A 25086-nucleotide genomic window follows, 5' to 3' on the forward strand; every position below is an offset into this window, starting at 1 on the left:
CTATATGTTGCCAACTTGGACTTCCCAAGCGCTTAGTCCAGTGCTCTGCACGCAGTAAGCGCTCCATAAATACGATTGATATTTTGTCTATTTATTTTATTAGGTCTATTTAATTTATTTTGCCATTTATTTTATTTTATTAGTATGTTTAGTTTTGTTCTCTGTCTCCCCCTTCTAGACTGTGAGCCCGCTGTTGGGTAGGGACTGTCTCTATATGTTGCCAACTTGGACTTCCCAAGCGCTTAGTCCAGTGCTCTGCACGCAGTAAGCGCTCAACAAATACGATGGATATTTTGTCTATTTTATTTGGTCTATTTATTTAATTTTGCCATTTATTTTATTTTGTTAGTATGTTTGGTTTTGTTGTCCATCTCCCCCTTTTAGACTGTGAGCCCACTGTTGGGTAGGGACCGTCTATGTTGCCAACTTGGACTTCCCAAGCGCTTAGTCCAGTGCTCTGCATGCTGTAAGCACTCCATAAAAACGATTGCTATTTTGTCTATTTATTTTATTTGGTCTATTTATTTTATTTTGCCATTTATTTTATTTTGTTAGTATGTTTGGTTTTGTTCTCTGTCTCCCCCTTCTAGACTGTGAGCCCGCCGTTGGGTAGGGACCGTCTCTAGATGTTGCCAATTTGTACTTCCCAAGCGTTTAGTACAGTGCTCTGCACATAGTAAGCGCTCAATAAATACGATTGATGATGATGATGATGTTTGGTTTTGTTCTCCGTCTCCCCCTTCTAGACTGTGAGCCCCTCCGTTGGGTAGGGACCGTCTCTATATGTTGCCAACTTGGACTTCCCAAGCGCTTAGTCCAGTGCTCTGCACGCAGTAAGCGCTCCATAAATACGATTGATATTTTGTCTATTTATTTTATTTGGTCTATTTATTTTATTTTGTTAGTATGTTTGGTTTTGTTCTCCGTCCCCTCTTAGACTGTGAGCCCACTGTTGGGTAGGGACCGTCTCTATATGTTGCCAACTTGGACTTCCCAAGCGCTTAGTCCAGTGCTCTGCACACAGTAAGCGCTCAATAAATACGATTGATCGATTGATTGATATTTATTACTCTATTCATTTATTTATTTATTTGACTTGTACCTATCTATTCTATTTATTTTATTTTGTTATCAGTTTGGTTTTGTTCTCCGTCCCCTCTTAGACTGTGAGCCCACCGTTGGGTAGGGACCGTCTCTCTATGTTGCCAACTTGGACTTCCCAAGCGCTTAGTCCAGTGCTCTGCACACAGTAAGCGCTCAATAAATACGATTGATGGATTGATTGATATTTATTACTCAATTCATTTATTTATTTATTTGACTTGTACCTATCTATTCTATTTATTTTATTTTGTTATCAGTTTGGTTTTGTTCTCCGTCCCCTCTTAGACTGTGAGCCCACCGTTGGGTAGGGACCGTCTCTCTATGTTGCCAACTTGGACTTCCCAAGCGCTTAGTCCAGTGCTCTGCACACAGTAAGCGCTCAATAAATACGATTGATGGATTGATTGATATTTATTACTCAATTCATTTATTTATTTATTTGACTTGTACCTATCTATTCTATTTATTTCATTTTGTTAGTATGTTTGGTTTTGTTCTCCGTCTCCCCCTTCTAGACTGTGAGCCCACCGTTGGGTAGGGACCGTTTCTATATGTTGCCAAATTGGACTTCCCAAGCGCTTAGTCCAGTGCTCTGCACACAGTAAGCGCTCCATAAATACGATTGATTGATTGATGGGCAAGAGTGGCGGTGCCCCAGCGCGCGCGCGCGCGCGCGCGTCCCCGCCGTCAGCGCTCCAGGCTCGGGGGCGCGCACGCGTGCACGCGCGCGCGCCCCCTCCTGGCCCAAAGTTTGCACACGGGACGAAAGGCAGCGTCGCCCGCGGGGGCTGCGAAAGGTGGGCGCGCGGGAGCGAGCGCGAGGAGGGGCCGGGCGCGCGCCTGGGCGCGCCCCCCGGCGCGGAACGCCCCCTAGCGGCGGGGCGAGGGGGCGAGGCGGGAGGCAGCGCCCCCCCGCGGCCGCCCCCCGCAACTTCTCCGCCCGTCCACGCGGGGAGCTCAGCTCCCGCCCGCGGCGCTCAGTTCGTTGCGCCCTATGTACTGAGCGCCTACCGGGGGCAGGGCGCTGGGCTGAGCGCTCCAACCGGCTGCCGCCCCAGCCGGGGGGCTCAAGGGGGCCGGGGACGGACCGCCACGGCCCAGGAAGGTGAGTCTGCCCGGGGCTTGGGGGGGAATTCATTCGCGCGTATTTACTGAGCGCTCCGTGGACTTGGGGGGGATTCATTCAATCATTCAGTCGTATTTATTGAGCGCTCCTTGGTGGGGGGGGGATTCATTCTTCATTCAGTCGTATTTACTGAGCGCTCCTTGGACTTGGGAGGAGTTCATTCAATCATTCAGTCGTATTTATTGAGCGCTCCTTGGACTTGGTGGGGGGGATTCATTCAGTCATTCAGTCGTATTTATTGAGCGCTCCTTGGACTTGGTGGGGGGGATTCATTCAGTCATTCAGTCGTATTTATTGAGCGCTCCTTGGACTTGGGAGGAGTTCATTCAGTCATTCAATCGTATTTATTGAGCGCTCCTTGGACTTGGTGGGGGATGCATTCAGTCATTCAATCGTATTTATTGAGCGCTCCTTGAACTTGGTGGGGGGGGATTCATTCTTCATTCAGTCGTATTTACTGAGCGCTCCTTGGACTTGGGGGGGATTCATTCTTCATTCAGTCGTATTTACTGAGCGCTCCTTGGACTTGGGAGGAGTTCATTCAATCATTCAGTCGTATTTATTGAGCGCTCCTTGAACTTGGTGGGGGGGATTCATTCAGTCATTCAGTCGTATTTATTGAGCGCTCCTTGGACTTGGTGGGGGGTAATTCATTCTTCATTCAGTCGTATTTACTGAGCGCTCCTTGGACTTGGGGGGAATTCATTCAGTCATTCAGTCATATTTATTGAGCGCTCCTTGGACTGGGGGGGGGATTCATTCAGTCATTCAGTCGTATTTATTGAGCGCTCCTTGGACTTGGGGGGAATTCATTCAATCATTCAGTCGTATTTACTGAGCGCTCCTTGGACTTGGTGGGGGATTCATTCAATCATTCAGTCGTATTTATTGAGCGCTCCTTGGACTTGGGAGGAGTTCATTCAATCATTCAATCGTATTTACTGATCGCTCCTTGGACTTCGGGGGGATTCATTCTTCATTCAATCGTATTTATTGAGCGCTCCTTGAACTTGGTGGGGGGGATTCATTCTTCATTCAGTCGTACTTACTGAGCGCTCCTTGGACTTGGGGGGGGATTCATTCTTCATTCAGTCGTATTTACTGAGCGCTCCTTGGACTTGCTGGGGGGGATTCATTCAGTCATTCAATCGTATTTATTGAGCGCTCCTTGAACTTGGTGGGGGGGATTCATTCAGTCATTCAGTCGTATTTACTGAGCGCTCCTTGGACTTGGGGGGGAATTCATTCAATCATTCAGTCGTATTTACTGAGCGCTCCTTGGACTGGGGGGGGGGGAATTCATTCTTCATTCAGTCGTATTTACTGAGCGCTCCTTGGACTTGGGAGGAGTTCATTCAATCATTCAGTCGTATTTATTGAGCGCTCCTTGAACTTGGTGGGGGGGGGATTAATTCTTCATTCAGTCGTATTTACTGAGCGCTCCTTGGACTTGCTGGGGGATTCATTCAGTCATTCAATCGTATTTATTGAGCGCTCCTGGAACTTGGTGGGGGGGATTCATTCTTCATTCAGTCGTATTTACTGAGCGCTCCTTGGACTTGGGGGGAATTCATTCAGTCATTCAGTCATATTTATTGAGCGCTCCTTGGACTTGGGGGGGGATTCATTCAATCATTCAGTCGTATTTATTGAGCGCTCCTTGGACTTGGGGGGAATTCATTCAGTCATTCAGTCATATTTATTGAGCGCTCCTTGGACTGGGGGGGGATTCATTCAATCATTCAATCGTATTTACTGAGCGCTCCTTGGACTTGGGGGGGAATTCATTCAATCATTCAATCGTATTTATTGAGCGCTCCTTGGACTTGGGGGGGGATTCATTCTTCATTCAGTCGTATTTATTGAGCGTTCCTTGAACTTGGTGGGGGGGGATTCATTCTTCATTCAGTCGTATTTATTGAGCGCTCCTTGGACTTGGGAGGGAATTTATTTATTAATTCAGTCATATTTACTGAGCGCTCCTTGGACTTGGCGGGGGGGGGGGGTTCATTCTTCATTCAGTCGTATTTACTGAGCGCTCCTTGGACTTGGGGGGAATTAATTCTTCATTCAGTCGTATTTACTGAGCGCCCCTTGGACTTGGGGGGAGTTCATTCAATCATTCAATCGTATTTATTGAGCGCTCCTTGGACTTGGGGGGGGGGAATTCATTCTTCATTCAGTCGTATTTATTGAGCGCTCCTTGGACTTGGGGGGGGATTCATTCAATCATTCAATCGTATTTACTGAGCGCTCCTTGGACTTGGGGGGGATTCATTCTTCATTCAGTCGTATTTACTGAGCGCTCCTTGAACTTGGTGGGGGGGATTCATTCTTCATTCAGTCGTACTTACTGAGCGCTCCTTGGACTTGGGGGGAATTCATTCAGTCATTCAGTCATATTTATTGAGCGCTCCTTGGACTGGGGGGGGATTCATTCAATCATTCAGTCGTATTTATTGAGCGCTCCTTGGACTTGGGGGGAATTCATTCAGTCATTCAGTCATATTTATTGAGCGCTCCTTGGACTGGGGGGGGATTCATTCAATCATTCAGTCGTATTTACTGAGCGCTCCTTGGACTTGGGGAATTCATTCAATCATTCAATCGTATTTATTGAGCGCTCCTTGGACTTGGGGGGGGGGGATTCATTCTTCATTCAGTCGTACTTACTGAGCGCTCCTTGGACTTGGGGGGGGGATTCATTCTTCATTCAGTCGTATTTACTGAGCGCTCCTTGGACTTGCTGGGGGGGATTCATTCAGTCATTCAATCGTATTTATTGAGCGCTCCTTGAACTTGGTGGGGGGGATTCATTCAGTCATTCAGTCGTATTTACTGAGCGCTCCTTGGACTTGGGGGGGAATTCATTCAATCATTCAGTCGTATTTACTGAGCGCTCCTTGGACTGGGGGGGGGGGAATTCATTCTTCATTCAGTCGTATTTACTGAGCGCTCCTTGAACTTGGTGGGGGGGGAAATCCATTCTTCATTCAGTCGTATTTACTGAGCGCTCCTTGGACTTGGGAGGAGTTCATTCAATCATTCAGTCGTATTTATTGAGCGCTCCTTGAACTTGGTGGGGGGGGGGGATTAATTCTTCATTCAGTCGTATTTACTGAGCGCTCCTTGGACTTGCTGGGGGATTCATTCAGTCATTCAATCGTATTTATTGAGCGCTCCTGGAACTTGGTGGGGGGGATTCATTCTTCATTCAGTCGTATTTACTGAGCGCTCCTTGGACTTGGGGGGAATTCATTCAGTCATTCAGTCATATTTATTGAGCGCTCCTTGGACTTGGGGGGGGATTCATTCAATCATTCAGTCGTATTTATTGAGCGCTCCTTGGACTTGGGGGGAATTCATTCAGTCATTCAGTCATATTTATTGAGCGCTCCTTGGACTGGGGGGGGATTCATTCAATCATTCAATCGTATTTACTGAGCGCTCCTTGGACTTGGGGGGGAATTCATTCAATCATTCAATCGTATTTATTGAGCGCTCCTTGGACTTGGGGGGGGGGGGATTCATTCTTCATTCAGTCGTATTTACTGAACGCTCCTTGGACTGGGGGGGGAATTCATTCTTCATTCAGTCGTATTTACTGAGCGCTCCTTGGACGGTGGGGGGGAATTCATTCTTCAGTCGTATTTACTGAGCGCTCCTTGGACGGGGGGGGGGATTCATTCTTCATTCAGTCGTATTTACTGAGCGCTCCTTGGACTTGGGGGGAATTCATTCTTCATTCAATCGTATTTATTGAGCGCTCCTTGGACCGGGGGGAGGGGGGGATTCATTCTTCATTCAGTCGTATATACTGAGCGCTCCTTGGACTTGGGGGGAGTTCATTCAATCATTCAATCGTATTTACTGAGCGCTCCTTGGACTTGGGAATTCATTCAATCATTCAGTCGTATTTATTGAGCTCTCCTTGGACTTGGTGGGGGGGGAATTCATTCTTCATTCAGTCGTATTTACTGATCGCTCCTTGGACTTGGGGGGAATTCATTCTTCATTCAGTCGTATTTATTGAGCGCTCCTTGGACTTGGTGGGGGGGGATTCATTCAGTCATTCAGTCGTATTTATTGAGCGCTCCTTGGACTTGGGGGGGAATTCATTCAATCATTCAGTCGTATTTATTGAGCGCTCCTTGGACTTGGGGGGGAATTCATTCAATCATTCAGTCGTATTTATTGAGCGCTCCTTGGACTGGGGGGGGGGAATTCATTCTTCATTCAGTCGTATTTACTGAGCGCTCCTTGGACTTGGGGGATTCATTCTTCATTCAGTCGTATTTATTGAGCGCTCCTTGGACTTGGGGGGGATTCATTCTTCATTCAATCGTATTTATTGAGCGCTCCTTGGACTTGGGGGGGAATTTATTTATTAATTCAGTCATATTTACTGAGCGCTCCTTGGACTTGGGGGGAACTCATTGTTCATTCAATCGTATTTATTGAGCGCTCCTTGGACTTGGGAGAATTCATTCAATCATTCAGTCGTATTTATTGAGCGCTCCTTGAACTTCGGGGGGATTCATCATTCAGTCGTATTTATTGAGCGCTCCTTGGACTTGGGGGGAATTCATTCAGTCATTCAGTCGTATTTATTGAGCGCTCCTTCGATTTAGGGGAAATTCATTCAATCGTATTTATTGAGCGCTCTTTGGACTTGGGAGGAGTTCATTCAATCATTCAGTCGTATTTATTGAGCGCTCCTTGGACTTGGGGGGAATTCATTCAATCATTCAATCGTATTTACTGAGCGCTCCTTGGGCTTGGGGGGGGGGGATTCATTCTTCATTCAGTCGTATTTATTGAGCGCTCCTTGGACTGGGGGGGGGGGGAATTCATTCTTCATTCGGTCATATTTACTGAACGCTCCTTGGACTGGGGGGGGGAATTCATTCTTCAGTCATATTTACTGAGCGCTCCTTGGACTTGGGGGGGATTCATGCAGTCATTCAATCATATTTATTGAGCGCTCCTTGGACTTGGTGGGGGGGGATTCATTCTTCATTCAGTCGTACTTACTGAGCGCTCCTTGGACTGGGGGGGGGAATTCATTCTTCATTCAGTCGTATTTACTGAGCGCTCCTTGGACTTGGGGGGAATTCATTCTTCATTCAATCGTATTTATTGAGCGCTCCTTGGACCGGGGTGGGGGGATTCATTCTTCATTCAGTCGTATATACTGAGCGCTCCTTGGACTTGGGGGGAGTTCATTCAATCATTCAGTCGTATTTATTGAGCGCTCCTTGGACTTGGGGGGGAATTCATTCAATCATTCAGTCGTATTTATTGAGCGCTCCTTGAACTTGGTGGGGGGGATTCATTCTTCATTCAGTCGTATATACTGAGCGCTCCTTGGACTTGGGAGGAGTTCATTCAATCATTCAGTTGTATTTATTGATCCCTCCTTGGACTTGGGGGAATTCATTCAATCATTCAGTCGTATTTATTGAGCGCTCCTTGGACTTGGGGGGATTCATTCTTCATTCAGTCGTATTTATTGAGCGCTCCTTGGACTTGGGGGGGATTCATTCTTCATTCAGTCGTATTTACTGAGCGCTCCTTGGACTTGGGGGGATTCATTCTTCATTCAGTCGTATTTATTGAGCGCTCCTTGGACTTGGGGGGATTCATTCTTCATTCAGTCGTATTTACTGAGCGCTCCTTGGACTTGGGAGGAGTTCATTCAATCATTCAATCGTATTTACTGAGCGCTCCTTGGACTTAGGGGGGATTCATTCTTCATTCAGTCGTATTTACTGAGCGCTCCTTGGACTTGGGGGGGAATTTATTCATTCATTCAGTCGTATTTACTGAGTGCTCCTTGGACTTGGGGGGAACTCATTGTTCATTCAGTCGTATTTATTGAGTGCTCCTTGGACTTGGGAGGAGTTCATTCAATCATTCAGTCGTATTTACTGAGCGCTCCTTGGACTTGGGGGGAATTCATTCAATCATTCAGTCGTATTTATTGAGCTCTCCTTGGACTTGGGGGGGGGGTAATTCATTCTTCATTCAGTCGTATTTACTGATCACTCCTTGGACTTGGGGGGGAATTCATTCTTCATTCAATCGTATTTATTGAGCGCTCCTTGGACCGGGGGTGGGGGGGATTCATTCCTCATTCAGTCGTATATACTGAGCGCTCCTTGGACTTGGGGGGAGTTCATTCAATCATTCAGTTGTATTTACTGAGCGCTCCTTGGACTTGGGGGGGATTCATTCTTCATTCAGTCATATTTATTGAGCGCTCCTTGGAATTGGGGGGGAATTCATTCAGTCAGTCGTATTTACTGAGCGCTCCTTGGACTTGGGAATTCATTCACTCATTCAATCGTATTTATTGAGCGCTTCTTTGACTTGGGGGGGATTCATTCTTCATTCAGTCGTATTTATTGAGCGCTCCTTGGACTTGGGGGGGAATTCATTCAATCATTCAGTCGTATTTATTGAGTGCTCCTTGGACTTGGGGGGAATTCATTCAATCATTCAGTCGTATTTATTGAGCTCTCCTTGGATTTGGGGGAAATTCATTCATTCATACAATCGTATTTACTGAGAGCTCCTTGGACTTGGGGACTTGGGGGGAATTCATTCAATCATTCAGTCGTATTTATTGAGCGCTCCTTGGACTTGGGGGAAATCCATTCATTCATTCAATCGTATTTACTGAGCACTCCTTGGACTTGGGGGGGGAATTCATTCATTCATTCAATCGTATTTACTGAGCACTCCTTGGACTTGGGGGGAAATTCATTCCATCGTATTTACTGAGCGCTCCTTGGACTTGGGGGGAATTCATACATTCAGTCGTATTTATTGAGCGCTCCTTGGACTTGGGGGGAATTCATTCATTCATTCATTCAATCGTATTTATTGAGCGCTTACTCTTCCAGAGAGCTGTACTAAGCGCTTGGAAAGTTTGATACGGCCATAAAGAGAGACAATTCCTGCCCACAATGGGTGGCTGCCCCTGTTTCCAAGTCTTCACTACGAGGAGGAGGAGGAATAAGGGGAGGGTTATTATTGTTGTTATTATTATTATTATTATTAATGATAATGATGATGATGATGATATTTGTTAAGCGCTTGCTTGGTATGTGCCCAGTACTGTTCTAAGCGCCGAGGTAGATACGAGGTCATCAGTTTGTCCTACGTGGGGCTCACAGGCTCCATCCCCATTTTACAGATGAGGGACCTGAGGCGCAGAGAAGTGAAGTGACTTGCCCAGGGTCACAGAGGAGACAACAATAATAATAATAATGATATCTGTTAAGCGCTTACTATGTGCCGAGCACTGTTCTAAGCGCTGGGGTAGATACGAGGTAATCAGGTTGTCCCACGTGGGGCTCACAGGCTTCTTCTAGACTCCCCTTCTAGACTGTAAGCCCACTGTTGGGTAGGGACTGTCTCTATATGTTGCCAACTTGTCCTTCCCAAGCGCTTAGTACAGTGCTCTGCACACAGTAAGCGCTCAATAAATACGATTGATTGATTGATTCTTGATGATGATGATAATGGCATTTATTAAGCGCTTACTATGTGCAAAGCACTGTTCTAAGCGCTGGGGAGGTTACAAGGTGACCAGGTTGTCCCACGTGGGGCTCACAGTCTTAACCCCCCTTTTACAGATGAGGGAACTGAGGCACAGAGAGGTATGTTTGGTTTTGTTCTCTGTCTCCCCCTTTTAGACTGTGAGCCCACTGTTGGGTAGGGACTGTCTCTATATGTTGCCAATTTGTACTTCCCAAGCGCTTAGTACAGTGCTCTGCACATAGTAAGCGCTCAATAAATATGATTGATTAAGTGACTTGCCCAAAGCCACCCAGCTGACAAGTGGCGGAGCCGGGATTTGAACCCGTGACCTCTGACTCCAAAGCCGGGGCCCTTTCCACTGAGCCACGCTAATTCTAGTAAAAACTATTATTATTCATCGCCATTTTCCAGGTGAGGGAACTGAGGCCCAGAGAAGTCAAATGACTTCCCCAAGGTCGCACAGCAGACGAGGGGCGGAGCCGGGATTAGAACCCACGTCCTGTGATTCCCAAGCCCGGGTTTTTGTCAGGCTGCTTCTCAGAGTTGGTGGATCGGGTCTGCCTTTGTCCGGGAGGAGGGCGGACCCCCAGAAACCCCGATTTGAGAGGTCAGGCCGGGCCCCCTCCCCACCGCTGCTTGGGTTGGAGGGAAGGGGCACGGAGGCGTCCAGTACGGGATCTTCCGGGGATTTTCCCGTCCGGAGCCTTTCCCTTAACCGCCCGACAGCTCCTGTCTCCTGCCCGAGCTCCCAACACGGTGAGTTTGCAGGCAAGTCTCGGGTTTCCGCCGCTCCGGGGTCTATTTCGGGGCCATTCCTCTTTATTTCTATTTATTTTATTTTGTTGGTAGGTTTGGTTTTGTTCTCTGCCTCCCCCTTTTAGACTGTGAGCCTACTGTTGGGTAGGGACTGTCTCTATATGTTGCCAACTTGGACTTCCCAAGCGCTTAGTACAGTGCTCTGCACACAGTAAGCGCTCAATAAATATGATTGATTATTTCAAGAAGTTTGTTGGCTCACCCTTCCCGCATCCCTGCCTCCTTTCGGGAAGCCTCCCTGGGGCATCCAGGGGGGGCCGTGGGTGGGCACGGGTCAGCAGGGTCGGGGGTGGAGGTGGGGGTTTCAATCTTCCTCTTCCACCCTCTGCTCCTGACTGGTCCCATTCCCCCCTATTTATCAATCAATCAATCATATTTATCGAGTGCTTACTGTGTGCAGAGCACTGTACTAAGCGCTTGGGCAGTACAAGTCAGCAACACATAGAGACGGTCCCTACCCAACAGCAGGCTCACAGTCTAAAAGGGGGAGACATAAAACAGCCCTTGGCACATAGTAAGCGCTTAACAAATGCCATCATTATTATTAGTCTGGGAAATGGAGGCGGGAGCGTCTTTCGAAATCATTACAGCTGTTTTGAGTTATTACACACCGAGTGTCGTGCCCAGCTCTGCCCAGGCCCCAGCTTTTAGGAAGAGTGGTCTAGTGGGTGTGCTGCTATTAGGCGACCCCTTACCTAGTGTTTTCCTCAGGTGGTAGCTCTCAGGTTCAGTGTAGTTTTCCAAAGTTCAGATAGAGGATGCACACCTAAATCCCACTAAGGAAGTTAAATTCCCCACTGTTGGGTAGGGACTGTCTCCATATGTTGCCAACTTGTACTTCCCAAGCGCTTAGTACAGTGCTCTGCACACAGTAAGCGCTCAATAAATATGATTGATTGATGGATTTAAATGCCATGTTGTTGCACCGGGTTGGACACTTTTGTTTTGGCCTCAGGGAACTCTGCTTGCCTTTGGGGAGGCTAACTGGAGGCCAAATCAGATTATATTTTATGACTGAACCCGCGTGCATGATTGAAGGGAAAGTGCGCAGCATGTATGTCAGCCTAGGCTAATTGAGGGGGATAGTTAAGCAATTACCCAGTTAATTCATTGTTGTAGATTTGAAGCTTGATAATTTTTTTCCCTGTTATTCATTCATTTGATCGTATTTTTTTAATGGCATTTATTAAGCGCTTACTATGTGCAAAGCACTGTTCTAAGCGCTGGGGAGGTTACGAGGTGATCAGGTTGTCCCACGGGGGGCTCACAGTTTTAATCCCCATTTCACGGATGAGGTAACTGAGGCCCAGAGAAGTTAAGAGAAGAGAAGCAGCGTGGCTCAGTGGAAAGAGCTCAGGCTTTGGAGTCAGGGGTCATGGGTTCGAATCCCTGCTCTGCCAATTGTCAGCTGTGTGACTTTGGGCAAGTCACTTCTCTGTGCCTCAGTTCCCTCATCTGTAAAATGGGGATTAAGACTGTGAGCCCCCCGTGGGACAACCTGATCTCCTTGTAACCTCCCCAGCGCTTAGAACAGTGCTTTGCACATAGTAAGTGCTTAATAAATGCTATTATTATTACTATTATTATTATTAAATGACTTGCCCAAAATCACACTGCTGACAATTGGCAGAGCTGGGATTTGAACCCGTGACCTCTGACTCCAAAGCCCGTGTTCTTTCCACTGAGCCACTCTGTATTTATTGAGCACTTACTGTGTGCAGAGCACTGTACTAATCACTTGTGAAGTAAGTCGGCAACATATAGAGATGGTCAAATGTATATCTATGTATAGTCTACAACCTTCTACAGTACTGCACTTTGCCTGGGTACCACAGGCTGCCTTTTGCTCACATTACAAAACTCCTTCGATTTCCTCTTATGTTTTTTCCAGCCTTACTTGGAAACAAAGCAGAAGGTAGGCAGGATCCTGCTGGATCTAGTCATCATCATCAGTCGTATTTATTGAGTGCTTACTGTGTGCAGAGCACTGTACTAAGCGCTTGGGAAGTACAAGTTGGCAACATATAGAGACAGTCCCTACCCAACGGTGGGCTCACAGTCTAAAAGGGGGAGACAGAGAACAAAACCAAACATACTAACAAAATAAAATAAATAGAATAGATATGTATAAGTAAAATAAATAAATAAATAGAGTAATAAATATGTACAAACATATATACAGGTGCTGTGGGGAAGGGAAGGAGGTAAGATGGGGGGATGGAGAGGGGGACAAGAGGAAGGAAGGGGTCTAGTCTCCCTTTGATTTTGAGCATCGGGAGACTCACTGAACCAGAGATTCATAGAGCATATAGAGACTTGCAAAGCCATCTATCTCAGTGCCCGTCAATCAGTGAATAGAATGAGGAACTCAGGGGCTCACCCATATCCCTTATCCTGGCTCCAAGCTGTAGTGTTTGCTTTACTGAGAGAGTACGAGAGAAATTTGTTGGCCTTCTTGTTTACTGGTAAGTCTCTGTCTCTGCTTAAAAAGACTGCTGTAATGAGTTAGCTCTGTCCTTGTAAATGTCTATTTGGTTCTCCATTATGGATCTGCCAGCTGTTCTCCCCACCATAGGGCTTCCCAGGGTTCAAGACCAGGCCCAGTGCCATCCCAACATTGTTGTCAGCATTTACTTAGTTCTTACTCAGGGCAGAACACTGTATAAGGGACTTGGGAGCATACAATAAAAAAAGACTTGTGGGGGGGTGGGGGTGGAGAAGAGGAAGAGAGAGAGAGAGAGAAAGCCCAATCAGAGTAGTTTGCTTCACCTGTTAGTATGCCAGCTGGAAGCCAGAGCTGTTGGAAGAGCAGGTCAGTGTTAGGCTTATGTCATTTTCCCCAGATCCTCCTGGGGTGTGTGAGGGAGAGGGTTCTTGGAGGCCAGGGCTGCTTCCCTAATGGTAGAGGGGGTGGCATGGCCGTGTGTCACTGTGGGATGACAGAGGGCTATGTTGTGTATGTGCTGCAGTAATGACTGGCCCACTGTGCTTATGCTGGGTGCGGGGCTGCAGGCTCTTTGATTTCCCTGCCACCCCAGTCGTTGACCAAGCTCCTTGCCATCCTTCTGTTGGCAGAGGTGGGTCGGGGTCTGCCCTAGATGGAGCGGGAGAGGAATATTTTGCCCCATCTTGGAGTTAAGGACATCCTCAGCTCCTGCTAGACAAACTAGACTGTGGCAGGTATGGACTCCCACACCCCAGAGCCTGGCAGATTGGCTTCCCAGAGTAGTAGCCCAGGTAAATAAATGACTCTTTGGGTTTCTGTGTGTCTCTATCTGCTCCTGCCTTTCCGTCTGTCACCTCTCTGGGTCTCTGGCTCGATGTGACAGTCTCTCTTTAGGTGTGGTCTCTCACTTCGGGTACCATTGCTGAGGGCAACTGGCTTACAGTATGCGTCTTTATTGACCCCTGAAGGTCTCCTACTACTGCCATTGTTCCCTGGAGCTGTGCCCCAAGTTCACCCCATTGTTCAAGATTAAAAGTTGGTGTCTGCCACTTCCTTGATAGTTCATCACCCCCATCCGAAATAAAACAGTTCAAAAGACCCTGCTCTAGTGCACCCCTGCTTCCAAGCAAGGCCCAATTAAACTATTGTAGAGAAAAGGGTGGAGAACTTTTAAAGGTCTCCAAAGAAGGAGATTTATGAGAGCAATGAGCCTTGGCTGACAACAAGGAGAAAGAGCTAGTACTTTGTTTTAAATTGAGCCAGTCTGAGTTATTACAAAAAATTCTGTTACCAGTCCCTGTCATATTGAAAATGAGGGTGGGAACACTATACCCTTTAAATGACTCTAAAACCGTCAGATACCTTCTCTTCCTACTGACTCTGTTCTGTTATGTCAAGAATGATTATACATATTGTACATATTTTTTACTCTTATTTATTTATTTATTTATTTTATTTGTACATATCTATTCTATTTATTTTATTTTGTTAGTATGTTTGGTTTTGTTCTCTGTCTCCCCCTTTTAGACTGTGAGCCCACTGTTGGGTAGGGACTGTCTCTATGTGTTGCCAATTTGTACTTCCCAAGCGCTTAGTACAGTGCTCTGCACATAGTAAGCGCTCAATAAATACGATTGATGATAATGATGATGATTATAGTTACCCCTGCTAAAATGATGGGGATTTGACATTAAATTTGAGCCTTCTGAAGAGGAACTTTGGCCACCAGCACTACTGTTGACTTGAGTAGCTACTGGGAAAAGATATTTGTACTTAAAGACCTGAACCCTTGCTCTCCAGGAGTTCACAATCTATTGGAGGAGACAGTCACAAAGTCATTTACAGATAGGAGGGGGGGGACTGCTACCCTGCTGGTTCAATCTCTTATTTTACTTGTACATATCTATTCTATTCTATTTATTTTATTTATTTATTTTATTTTGTTACTATGTTTGGTTTTGTACTCTGTCTCCCCCTTCTAGACTGTGAGCCCACTGTTGGGTAGGGACCGTCTCTATGTTGCCAACTTGTACTTCCCAAGCGCTTAGTCCAGTGCTCTGCACACAGTAAGCGCTAAATAAATACGATTGATTGATTGATAGGAGGAAAAAGAGAATGGAAAGATGGGTATGTGAAAAGTAAACGCCTAAATAGTAGAGCGTGTAAACTCCTGGCTGTGAGTGTCTAAAAGCTGAGGTGGTAGTTTTCCCCAAATTGGGAAAAGGCTCTTGGAGGAGATGGGATTACAAGAGAGCTTTGAAGATGCGAGAGCTGTGGCCTGGAAACTTGAGCAGGAAGAAGTTCCAAGCAGGAAGAAGGTCAGAGGAGGGTGAGTGTGAAAAGGTTAGCTTGGGAGAAAAGAAGAATGTGAATTGGGGTGAAGTGGGAGAAGATTGATCTACCCGAGAGAGCTCATGGAGTGTCTTAAAGCCAGTACTTAGGAATTTCCGCTTGATGTGGAGAGGAAAGGATAACCACTGGAGGCTTCTGAGGAATGGAGTGAGAAATGCAGAATGACATTTTAGGAAAATGATTTTAGGCAGCAGAGGGAAGTATAGCCTGGAGAGGCTAGAAGAAGTTATTGTCTGTCTCCCACTTTGGACTGTAACCAAGTACTTTCCCAAGAGCTTAATCCAGTACTCTGCAGCTAGTAAGTGCTTAACTTTGATCAGTGGGTCTAAGGTAGTGGCTGGCTGGATGGAGTGGAAGGGGAGGATTGAGGAGGAAAAAACGACAGGCTGAATATAAGAGTTGCAAGACGCAGGAGTCAAGATCAATACTAGGTTAGCGGGCTTTGGCAACAGGGCGGATGGTATTACAGTTCATGCTAACAGTTTTTTATGCCTCCCTAAACCTACCCTAGCCACTATTCAAATGTCCAAATGGTGACAGTTCTGCAAAGACTAATTGGTGCTGCCAAGTTGTAGGGTTATTGCTGACCCTCTCAACCAGGTATCCTGAGGCTTTTGGGACCTCAAGGCTGCCCTGAGGGTGTCAATGCCAGAATCATTTGGCACCTGGGAACTTATCACTGGGGAGGAGTTCAGTGGGTGGGGTGTCCCTTTCCTTCTGGACATTAAGATGCCTTGGGGCAGAGTGATACCTCCAGGGAGGTCCTAGAACTGACCTGGGAGTCTTGGGCTTCGAAGTCGCCGCAGACCCAATCAATCAGTCAGTCAGTCGTATTGAGCGCTTACTGTGTGCAGAGCATTGTACTAAGCACTTGGGAAGTACAAGTTGGCAATAATAATGATGATGGCATTTATAAAGCGCTTACTATGTGCAAAGCACTGTTCTAAGGCTGGGGAGGTTACAAGGTGAACAGGTTGTCCCACGAGGGGCTCACAATCTTCATCCCCATTTTACAGATGAGGTCACTGAGGCCCAGAGAAGTGAAGTGACTTGCCCAAAGTCACACAGCTGACAAGGGGTGGAGCCGGGATTTGAACCCATGACCTCTGACTCCAAAGCCCGGGCTCTTTCCACTGAGCCATGCTGCTTCCACTCTAGAGACCCAGAGCGGGTCTCCCCGACTGCCAACTCCAAGCTGGTCTAGGGTTGGGGAAGGTGAAGTCTGTTTGGAGCAGCCCAAAGCCTGGTAATAAAGGTGTGGCTTTTCGGCCCCTCTGATCTGGGGCCCCTCTCGGGTCTCAGTGATGCCTCCTGCACCAAGATGGCCAACTTGGGGTTGTTGTAGCTCCTGCAACTTCAGGGTTACAGAAGACTTTCACTGACTGCAAGTTACTCACTGTACCTCAGTCTTGTCTGTCTCGCTGCCAACTACTCACCCACATCTTGTTGCTGGCCTGGAACACCCTTCCTCTTCATATGACAAACAATTACTCTCTCCACCTTCACAGCCTTATTGAAGGCACACCTCCAAGGGGTTTTCCCTAATTAAACTCTAGTTTCCTCTTCTCCCATGCCCTTCTACGTCACCCCTGCATTTAGATTTTCACCCTTTTTTCACCCCTCCCTCCCTCAGCCCTACAGCACTTCTGTACATATCTGTATTTATTTGTTAGCGCCCATCTCCCGCTCCAGACTGTAAGCTCATGGTCAGGGAATATGTAAGGCAACTCTGTTGTACTCTCCCAAGAGGTTAGTACAGTGCTCTTCCTACGGTAAGTGCTCAGTAAATACAAATGATTGATTAGTTCCACCTACCCAAGCCAGTTAATCCTCACTCAGGAGGAGTGTCCACTTCCTCCCCCCTGCAGTAGCATTAGAGAAGAATCAATCAATCAATCGTATTTATTGAGCGCTTACTGTGTGCAGAGCACTGTACTAAGCGCTTGGGAAGTACAAGTTGGCAACATATAGAGACAGTCCCTACCCAACAGTGGGCTCAGACACAAGCACTTATGGGTAGCAGAAACCGAGTTTCCCCCAAACTCACATTTCCCCTTAAAGTTCCACAAAAAGGTAAAGTACATTGCCATAAGAATAATAAGAAAACATAAAAGAAAGAGTTTATTCAAATTAGTGTTGGGCTTACTGCCTGATTTTTTTTTTCGTTAGGTTTGCACTCTGTGCTTCTTTAAGCCCAGGGCATGAGGGCTAATATAGTGATACTTAATTATTAGTAATGTAGCACAACCTTTCACTTCAAAAGAAATCACCAACAGTTCAAGTTTGAGTTTTGGTAGTGTTCAGTAGTTTGTTTCAGCTTAAAGGAAAAGAAAATGGCTATGAGATGGAATTTAATTTATAAGGAAATAAACTTTGCCAAATATTCTTCTTACATCCACTTGTGTTGCATATACACCCTTTCACCTCTCAGCAGGTTTTTGATGTGAATAACTTTATTCCTGGAATTTTTTTCCCCGTACCGAATTATTGGTCATTTATAATGGACAGATCCTTCCTGGTCCTGCAATAGGGTATACTTTTGTTGCTCCACTGCAGATATTTTTTTATACCTCCTTCCTCAAAAATGTTTTGGGGTGAGGGGTTGCTACCACTTGAAAATTCTCACTTGCTGATTTCACACTAAAACGTTAGGTCAGTCTTTCAAAATGTACTTCTAGACTGTGAGCCCACCGTTGGGTAGGGACCGTCTCTATATGTTTCCAACTTGTACTTCTCAAGCGCTTAGTACATTGCTCTGCACACAGTAAGTGCTCAGTAAATATGATTGAATGAATTTCTCCAACTCTGTGCTTTTCTGGTGTAAAGGAAGAAAAGTCTGCTTCAGCAGACTAAGGACAGGGAGAGGCAGCACTGGGGGTATCACTACTATGAATGGCAGCTCCCTGCCAACTTGCAGTTGGAGGAAGACCTGGTTTTCCCCTGCTCGAGGTTATTTTCTTCCAGTTCCCCGAACCCCCAACCACTTCCCCCGCACCCTCCTCAACTCCACTACAATGCTTCACCATGGGGCTGGCTGCTAAGAGGCACTGATTGGCCTTTGATTGGTCTTGGCCAGTGTAAATGGAGGGCCAATCAAGGCAGCAATCCCTCACATACAAGCGCTTTAGTTCATTTCTAAAGTCTCCGTTTACAGAAGAGCTGAAACATTTTCAGTGATAGCTTGATGGAGTCAGGAACAGTAGTGGGAATCACTTGCATCACTTGAAGGTAGAAAAATCAATCCCAGTTATATTTTCGTTCCTTTTTAAAAACTCATTAACCCTCTTGAGGAATGGGGGAAGATCAAAATGAAATTGTAGTGTTTCTTGTAGTGAAAAAGTCTCTTTTGGTTGGGGGTCCTGCTTGCCATTTGGCTAAACTGCACACACCTCTCCTCTTTGGGAGTTTCTTCCCCTCCAGTCAGTAAAAGTTTACTGGCACAAGTCTCTTAGTCCCCACCCACTCTCTCAGCTTACAAATTAATGTCACAGCTTTTCTAAAAATTTCCAACCCTTGTTAGGTTCCCATTTTACCTCAAAAGCAGGAAGGGATTCTGGACCGCTGCACCCCATTTAAGGTAAGGGCACACTATGTAATAAACTCACTCTCTGCTGTTATGCAGCTGGGAAGACCCTTGGGCCTCACATCAGGTGACCAGCAATTCCCTTTGCTGTTTACCAGAAGTTCTATGGCAGATCAGCAAGCTGGCAAAGTTTTTGTCAGCTCACACCCTGCTTACATGCCTTCTGCCTGGTATCCCCAGGAAAGGAGGAAAGGTTTTTAAATTGCATGTTAAATGCTTTCCCCTGGTTCTCGTGTTCCATGATTCTGTAATTGCTGGCGTATTCGTGGTGTGTCTTTGGTGTTGTGCAGAGTCCCTAGAGCTGCACAACTGTGGCCCTTTGAGTTGCCAGCCCATCTGCAGACCAGTCTGGCCTGGTTAGGGACTCCTTGTCAATAGGCAGTGCTTCCTGGTGGCTGGAGAAAGGGGCTTCAGGAGCAGGAACTCAGGCCCAGAAGAGAAGGGACTGTGTAAGGCAGTGACAGGCAAGACTTAGAAGAAAAAAGGTGGCCTTGGGGCTGGAAAAGGGGCTGTGCCAACACCATCGGAGGGTTCAAGTTCCCGTCACTTGCCTGCTCCTCTCTCCTCGTGCCCCATTCCACATCTCTCCACAGTGCAAAGTGAGGGAGAAGGAGAGAGGTTGCAGTTGTCCTGATGACACTCTTACCTCTGCCTCAAATTCATCCCACCCCCAGTGCCGGACCTAAGCCTTTTTCCCAGCCTCCGGTATAGAGCTTCCTAACAAGGGTTGGAAATTTTTAGAAAAGCTCCTGACTGACTGACACAATTTTCAGGCATGCTCTTCCAGTTAATAAGGATCATCTAGACCGGGGTCATGCTTCCTGAGTTATACTGTGTGGCTGAGAAGATAATCGAGTTCAGCGTTTTGAAATGAAATTAAGATAAAGCAAAAACAACTTTGCAAACTGACTAGATGTGGTTATCAATCAGGATTGCTTAATACAGTTAGCATTTATGGCAAGTTTTCTTTGAGTATCGTTTTTGCTGGCTGAAGGCATTGGTTTAAAATCATTTTTGTAGTTTGCTTCAAATGTGTAATTGGTGTGTTACTACTGAAGGCTCATTCTTAAGCTAATTTGGGTTTGGAAATTTAGAGTTGATAAAAACACTTACCATATTTTTATTAACCTTCCTCAGCTAGAAATTAAAATGTAACATGAATTAGTGACTAAGTGAATTGGTGACCATAAATCTTTTTCACGTATGTAGTCATTTTAATAAGAATTCATCTTTCTATGCTTTGTGATCCTCTTAGATATGCCTTTTTTAACTTAGAATTATCGTAATTACTGCTGACACCTGTGCATCATCAAATAGTATTTATTGAGCACTGACATACATACCAGTGTTTTGAGTATTGTACAAAAGAAAATTTAACAGTCTCTGTCTCTGGAAGCTTCCTTTTTCAGGAGATCATAACAGACAAGCACATGAAAACAGAATAACAAACATACATGCAATTGTAAATTTTACTGTCATAAGATTCAACTGCAGTTGCACTTTCAAAGGGTATATATTAGCTTAGCATCAATGTGAGTTTTTTGTGCTATGGTAAGAGCTGTTGGCTGGAGTTGAAACCTTGAAGAAGAAATTAGGGAAAACATCATGGAAAAGGCAGGATTGCAAGAGCTTTTTGAAAAAGTGAAGGCTAAAAACTTGGCATAAATGAGTTTTCTGTGGGAGGAGGTGGTGAGTGGAAGGAGGAGAGAACAGGTTCAATGAATGAATGAATGAATGAGAGCAGAGAAACTTTTTTTCTTAAAGTAAACTTGCCATGTCCCCCTCTGAGGTCACTGGGGGTGACTGGATAAGTCCACCCACTCCCTGCCACTGGCTAAAACTGCCCTTCCTCCAACCTCAGGTGTTTAACATTTCTATTTATCATGGCTCCTGTGCCCTTCCCGGACTTGTGGCTCCCACTGCTGGGGCTGTGGAGAGGGAGAGGACAGAAGAAAGGTGAGGAAGGTGAAGCAACTTTTTACCATCCAAGGATGCCAGTGTAGGATGGCATAGCAAACTACTCTATTCAGCATAGATGTAAACTCTCACCTATGACAATGGGCAGTGGTGTGGGTTGGGGGGAGGGAATTGGGAGGAGAATTGTTCCCCACCCAACAGGGGAGAGTGGACTAGCAGCTGGTTCCACCTGCCCAGGGGATGCTTAAACTTTCTTCTGCACTTCTTTGCATCAGGCATGGTGAAGTGCTGCTGAAATGGATATTGTACCCCAAACTCGGGTTGGTGACTGGTTTCCAGGACCTCACTGACTTCCTATAAGCTGCTGAAGGTGCCTAAGACAGGGGAATGGACTTCTTCCAGGTCTGGGAGACTCCTGGAAGGGTGTGGGGAGGTCTGGAGATTCTGATCTATTTTGGAAACCTGTGGAATATTGTTCTCTCTGGATTTCCTGTGTCCCCGCCAAGCCAAGCTGAACTTCCAGGGGAAGGTGGAGGCCTGGAACTAGAAGACTCCTGGAACAGGCGGGATAGGCATGGCCCTTGGCATTACTGCAAGCCTCATGGCCCTCCTCTTTCCCTCCTACCCCCGCAGCCCCTTTTTAGCAGCACTTGGGAACCTCAGAAATGGTTCCAAAGCTATCAGGGGACCTGCAAGCTAAATTTAAACTGCTGAGCATTCATCCCCAACCTTAGCTAGCCAAATGTGAGGTAGCTGGAAGCTTACACTGACCTTCCTCTGTGCCGCCCCCCTTCTCCCCCCCCGCTAAAGGACCACGCTGTTGCACCTTCTCTGGGTCGTAGAAAGCATGTGAGGTCGTGGTGAGGGGAAATCCGTGACTGAACTGGAATTGACTTGGTAACGGGAAAGCAGTAATGGGTAGTAGTAGGGAGAAGCCACCCTGGGCCTGTGAACTCTTCCCACAGTGGCAAGAATCCTCTTGCAGATAATTGGCAATGTTCAAAGCCATGGTGTCATTGTTGCCATTTAGCTAAAAGCTTGGTTGTATCTTCTCCTAGAATATAAATTTCCTTGTTATTGTACATAAATGGACACATTAAGTTCCGAAATACCTTAAATCAAGTATATTCATACTTGAATATTTGAACATTCAATCGTATTGAGCACTTACTGTGTGCAGAGTAGTGTACTAAGCGCTTGGAAAGTACAAGTTGGCAACATATAGAGATGGTCCCTACCCAACATATATCAAACATAAATATCTACTGCAAATGTAGCATAATCAAATTAGGGCTTGACACATATAAACTACATGACATCTTTTAAAGCCAGCCAGCTTAAGCACAGCATTATTATTTTCAGTAGCATCTGAGGGCAGTGCCTACAGTGGGTAGAGGAGGAGGAGCTTGGGAACATGGGTGCAGAACTGAAGTCACTGACAACTTAATGGGCTACCAGTCATGATTGCTTTACTGCAGTTAAAACGTTTATGGCAAGTTTTCTCTTTGCTGGCTGCTAACGTCGGTTGCAAACATTTTTGCCCTTTCCTTCACACTTGTGTATAACTGTAATTTTGACGTGATTGTGTCTTGGGGATTTCAATAGATAGGAACTCAGTCGCACACCTGCAGAGAGCTACAAGGACTAATCACTGAATGGGTTTCAGGATGCCAGCTCTCCAGTGTTCACCCAAGCAGCCCAAAGATTCAGGTCTCTATTTTGATGCCTAGTGTAACTTTGTGAGAGTCCCGGGAGAAGGAGTTAGTGGAAGGGAAGGAAAGGAGTGTGGGCATGGCTCCTTGGGCTTGCTTTCCCTCAGACTTTCTAGGCTTTCTGAAGGGGCTTCCCTCTCTTGTTCTGAAATATGGTTTCATTGGAAGGCAAAGCAGCAGCAGAAGGAAGCCAAGGAAGAGTAACTCATTTTCATCTGCCCTTCATCTCCATCTTTGATATTAACCACTGAATAACTCCACTGACCTGAAGGGGAAAGGAAGGTGGGGAGAAAAAATACTCTATGCTTGACTCTTCCTCCTCCCCTCCGCTTCATGCACCTAATCTGATTCCAAACAGCCCTGGTTTCATGTGCTAAGGGGGCCTTGGCTTTCTGCCCCAGGAAAAATCCAGGGAAACTGCTACCATGGGCAATGAGAGGGAAAGGAGGAGATCTGCCTGGGGCCTCAATGACTTGATTGCAGAAGCATGCCCCTGTCCCCTGATGTCCTGCGTGGATGCATCCTTCCAGCATTACAGGGAGGAGCTGGTTCCCTAGGGCCCTGGGCTCCAGAAGGCCTCCGATTGGACTTACCGTTGGGACAGAACTTTCGGAAGGGCAGGGAATATTCAGGGATACAGGAAGTCCTGCAATCACGAGAGAGTGTGGAGCAGAAGCAGCCAAATAGCCATCATTTAACTCTTTAAGTGATATGTTTTATGAAACCTGCAAGATCAGGTTTACTTTTCGGTGAGACCCACAACACCACTGCCTCTCCTGATACTTGAGGGTTTAGCCCCTAGACAAAGCCAGCATCTCTAGGCAGGGCCCATCTCGCATAAGCGGAGTGTGGGTGACATCCATTTTCATTCTAAATGGATGCGGAGGGGGTTGAGTGGCCCACAGGTTGACTCTTGGAGCAGAGAGTGTGTATATTCCCGCAGCGGGCATATATCAGCCCAATTCATGCAAATTGTATAAGCAAATGGTTTCCCTTGTGCTGATGTTCACATATTAAGGTGACAGCCTAACCAATGCTGTTTTCCTCAGTTTACTTTTGGTTAAGAAGCCTCAGCCAGCTGGTCACATTACCTAACTCTTTTGGTTTATTTTCCTTTTGCTTGCCAAATGGCCTCAGGAAGCTAGTTGCCTTGTGAATGGATTAAGGGAAGGGAAATGCTTATCTCTAAAAGGAAGCAGTCACTGTGTAGCTCTGTTTGAGATATTCTTGGCCACTTAATATTTTTGTGAATTATTGCCTTTAATGGGAGCGCCTGTACTCCAGAGAGTAGGAAAATGTTGAGTATTCTCAGTCTTTAATGCATAAAAGGAAAATATCTCACTCTGAAGTATATCGAATGAATAAAAAGTAATTCAGTTATATGAATCTGCCTAAATTAAGAGAAATCTCATTGTTTTCAAATCCCAAAAGATTGTAAACCCAGCACCCCAAAGCTGCACATTATTTTAATGTTTTTCCATTTTTAGACTACAAGTCTCCTTTCTAACTCATGTTGATTTCTATTTTCAATTTATTTGCTCTGGCATTTATGTTCAGCCAGTTTTCATTTTGCTCTGAAATGGCTATACGAGCACAGTGGAAGAGTACTATTATTTCCTGTGGCGTAATCTGAAAAAAGAGGACCTGTAGCTAAAACTTTATAAAAGGTCCAGCAGGTAGGGCTTTTTTAAAAAAATATTCTCTGCATACTGATCTAATACTTGCTCTTAAGAGTGAGAAAGGACTTTAGGATTTGAAGACTGCAACAGCAACCAGTGGGGCCATGAACAGAGCTGTTGGTTTTTTTTGAGGTGTGCTGGCACTAGAATGCATCATATTACGTTTTTACATCCCATTTCATCAGGTACACAAATTATAGTGGAACAACGGTCCTCAAAAGCATATTATTTTTCACGCCCAGAGAAGGGTATAAAGCAGGTATGCTTTGTGCTTCCTGTAAAATCATAGGACAGCTGGTAATTGTATCCTAACAGAAAGAGAGCCAGACACACGTGATGAATATAGTCCATTTGGTGTCTGAATCACTTATTAAATTATGCTGTAAATTTCATGATGGCTGGAGGGGAATTTACATTTTCTTCTTGAGAATCATAGAGGATTTGATTCTCTAAAGTATAAAAACAAAATCCCAGGAAAAATATTAATGTGGTTTTCCCTGCTTGTGTTTTTTTTCCTCTCTGCGTCAGCAGTTGCTGAAATGGGTTGTGGACTGAACAAGTTCGAGAAGCGTGATGAAAAACGGCCTGGAAATATCTATTCGACTCTGAAGAGACCCCAGGTAGAGACCAAGATTGATGTATCTTATGAGTACCGCTTCCTGGAGTTTACAACTCTGAACAATGGTAAGTGTCTCTGTGCTTTCCCTTGTGTTGCTAATGATTTGCCTTGGAAATCTCTTTATAACCTTGCTTTGTGGGCCGGATCTTTTGGCATGCTGGCAAGCACACGTGCAGCGTGGTCT

General features: G+C 45.9%; 1 protein-coding gene across 3 annotated transcripts in view; it reads left to right on the top strand.

The window, feature by feature from the left end:
• Positions 1-2097: 2097 nt before the first annotated feature.
• Positions 2098-25086, top strand: part of RFTN1 (raftlin, lipid raft linker 1) — a 172620-nt gene continuing 149631 nt past the window's right edge. The window contains exons 1-2 of one of the 3 annotated variants that reach the window (XM_038765466.1): positions 2098-2209; positions 24815-24967. In XM_038765466.1, coding sequence (XP_038621394.1) covers positions 24823-24967 — 145 coding nt within the window. In that variant the 5' untranslated portion in view covers positions 2098-2209; positions 24815-24822. Of the gene's footprint in view, positions 2210-10405; positions 10535-21244; positions 21295-24814; positions 24968-25086 lie in introns of those variants that run through there. The other 2 variants (XM_038765460.1, XM_038765453.1) reach the window with 2 other exon arrangements.

This window comes from Tachyglossus aculeatus, chromosome 2 (assembly GCF_015852505.1).
Source record: "Tachyglossus aculeatus isolate mTacAcu1 chromosome 2, mTacAcu1.pri, whole genome shotgun sequence".
NCBI classification, from domain to species: domain Eukaryota; kingdom Metazoa; phylum Chordata; class Mammalia; order Monotremata; family Tachyglossidae; genus Tachyglossus; species Tachyglossus aculeatus.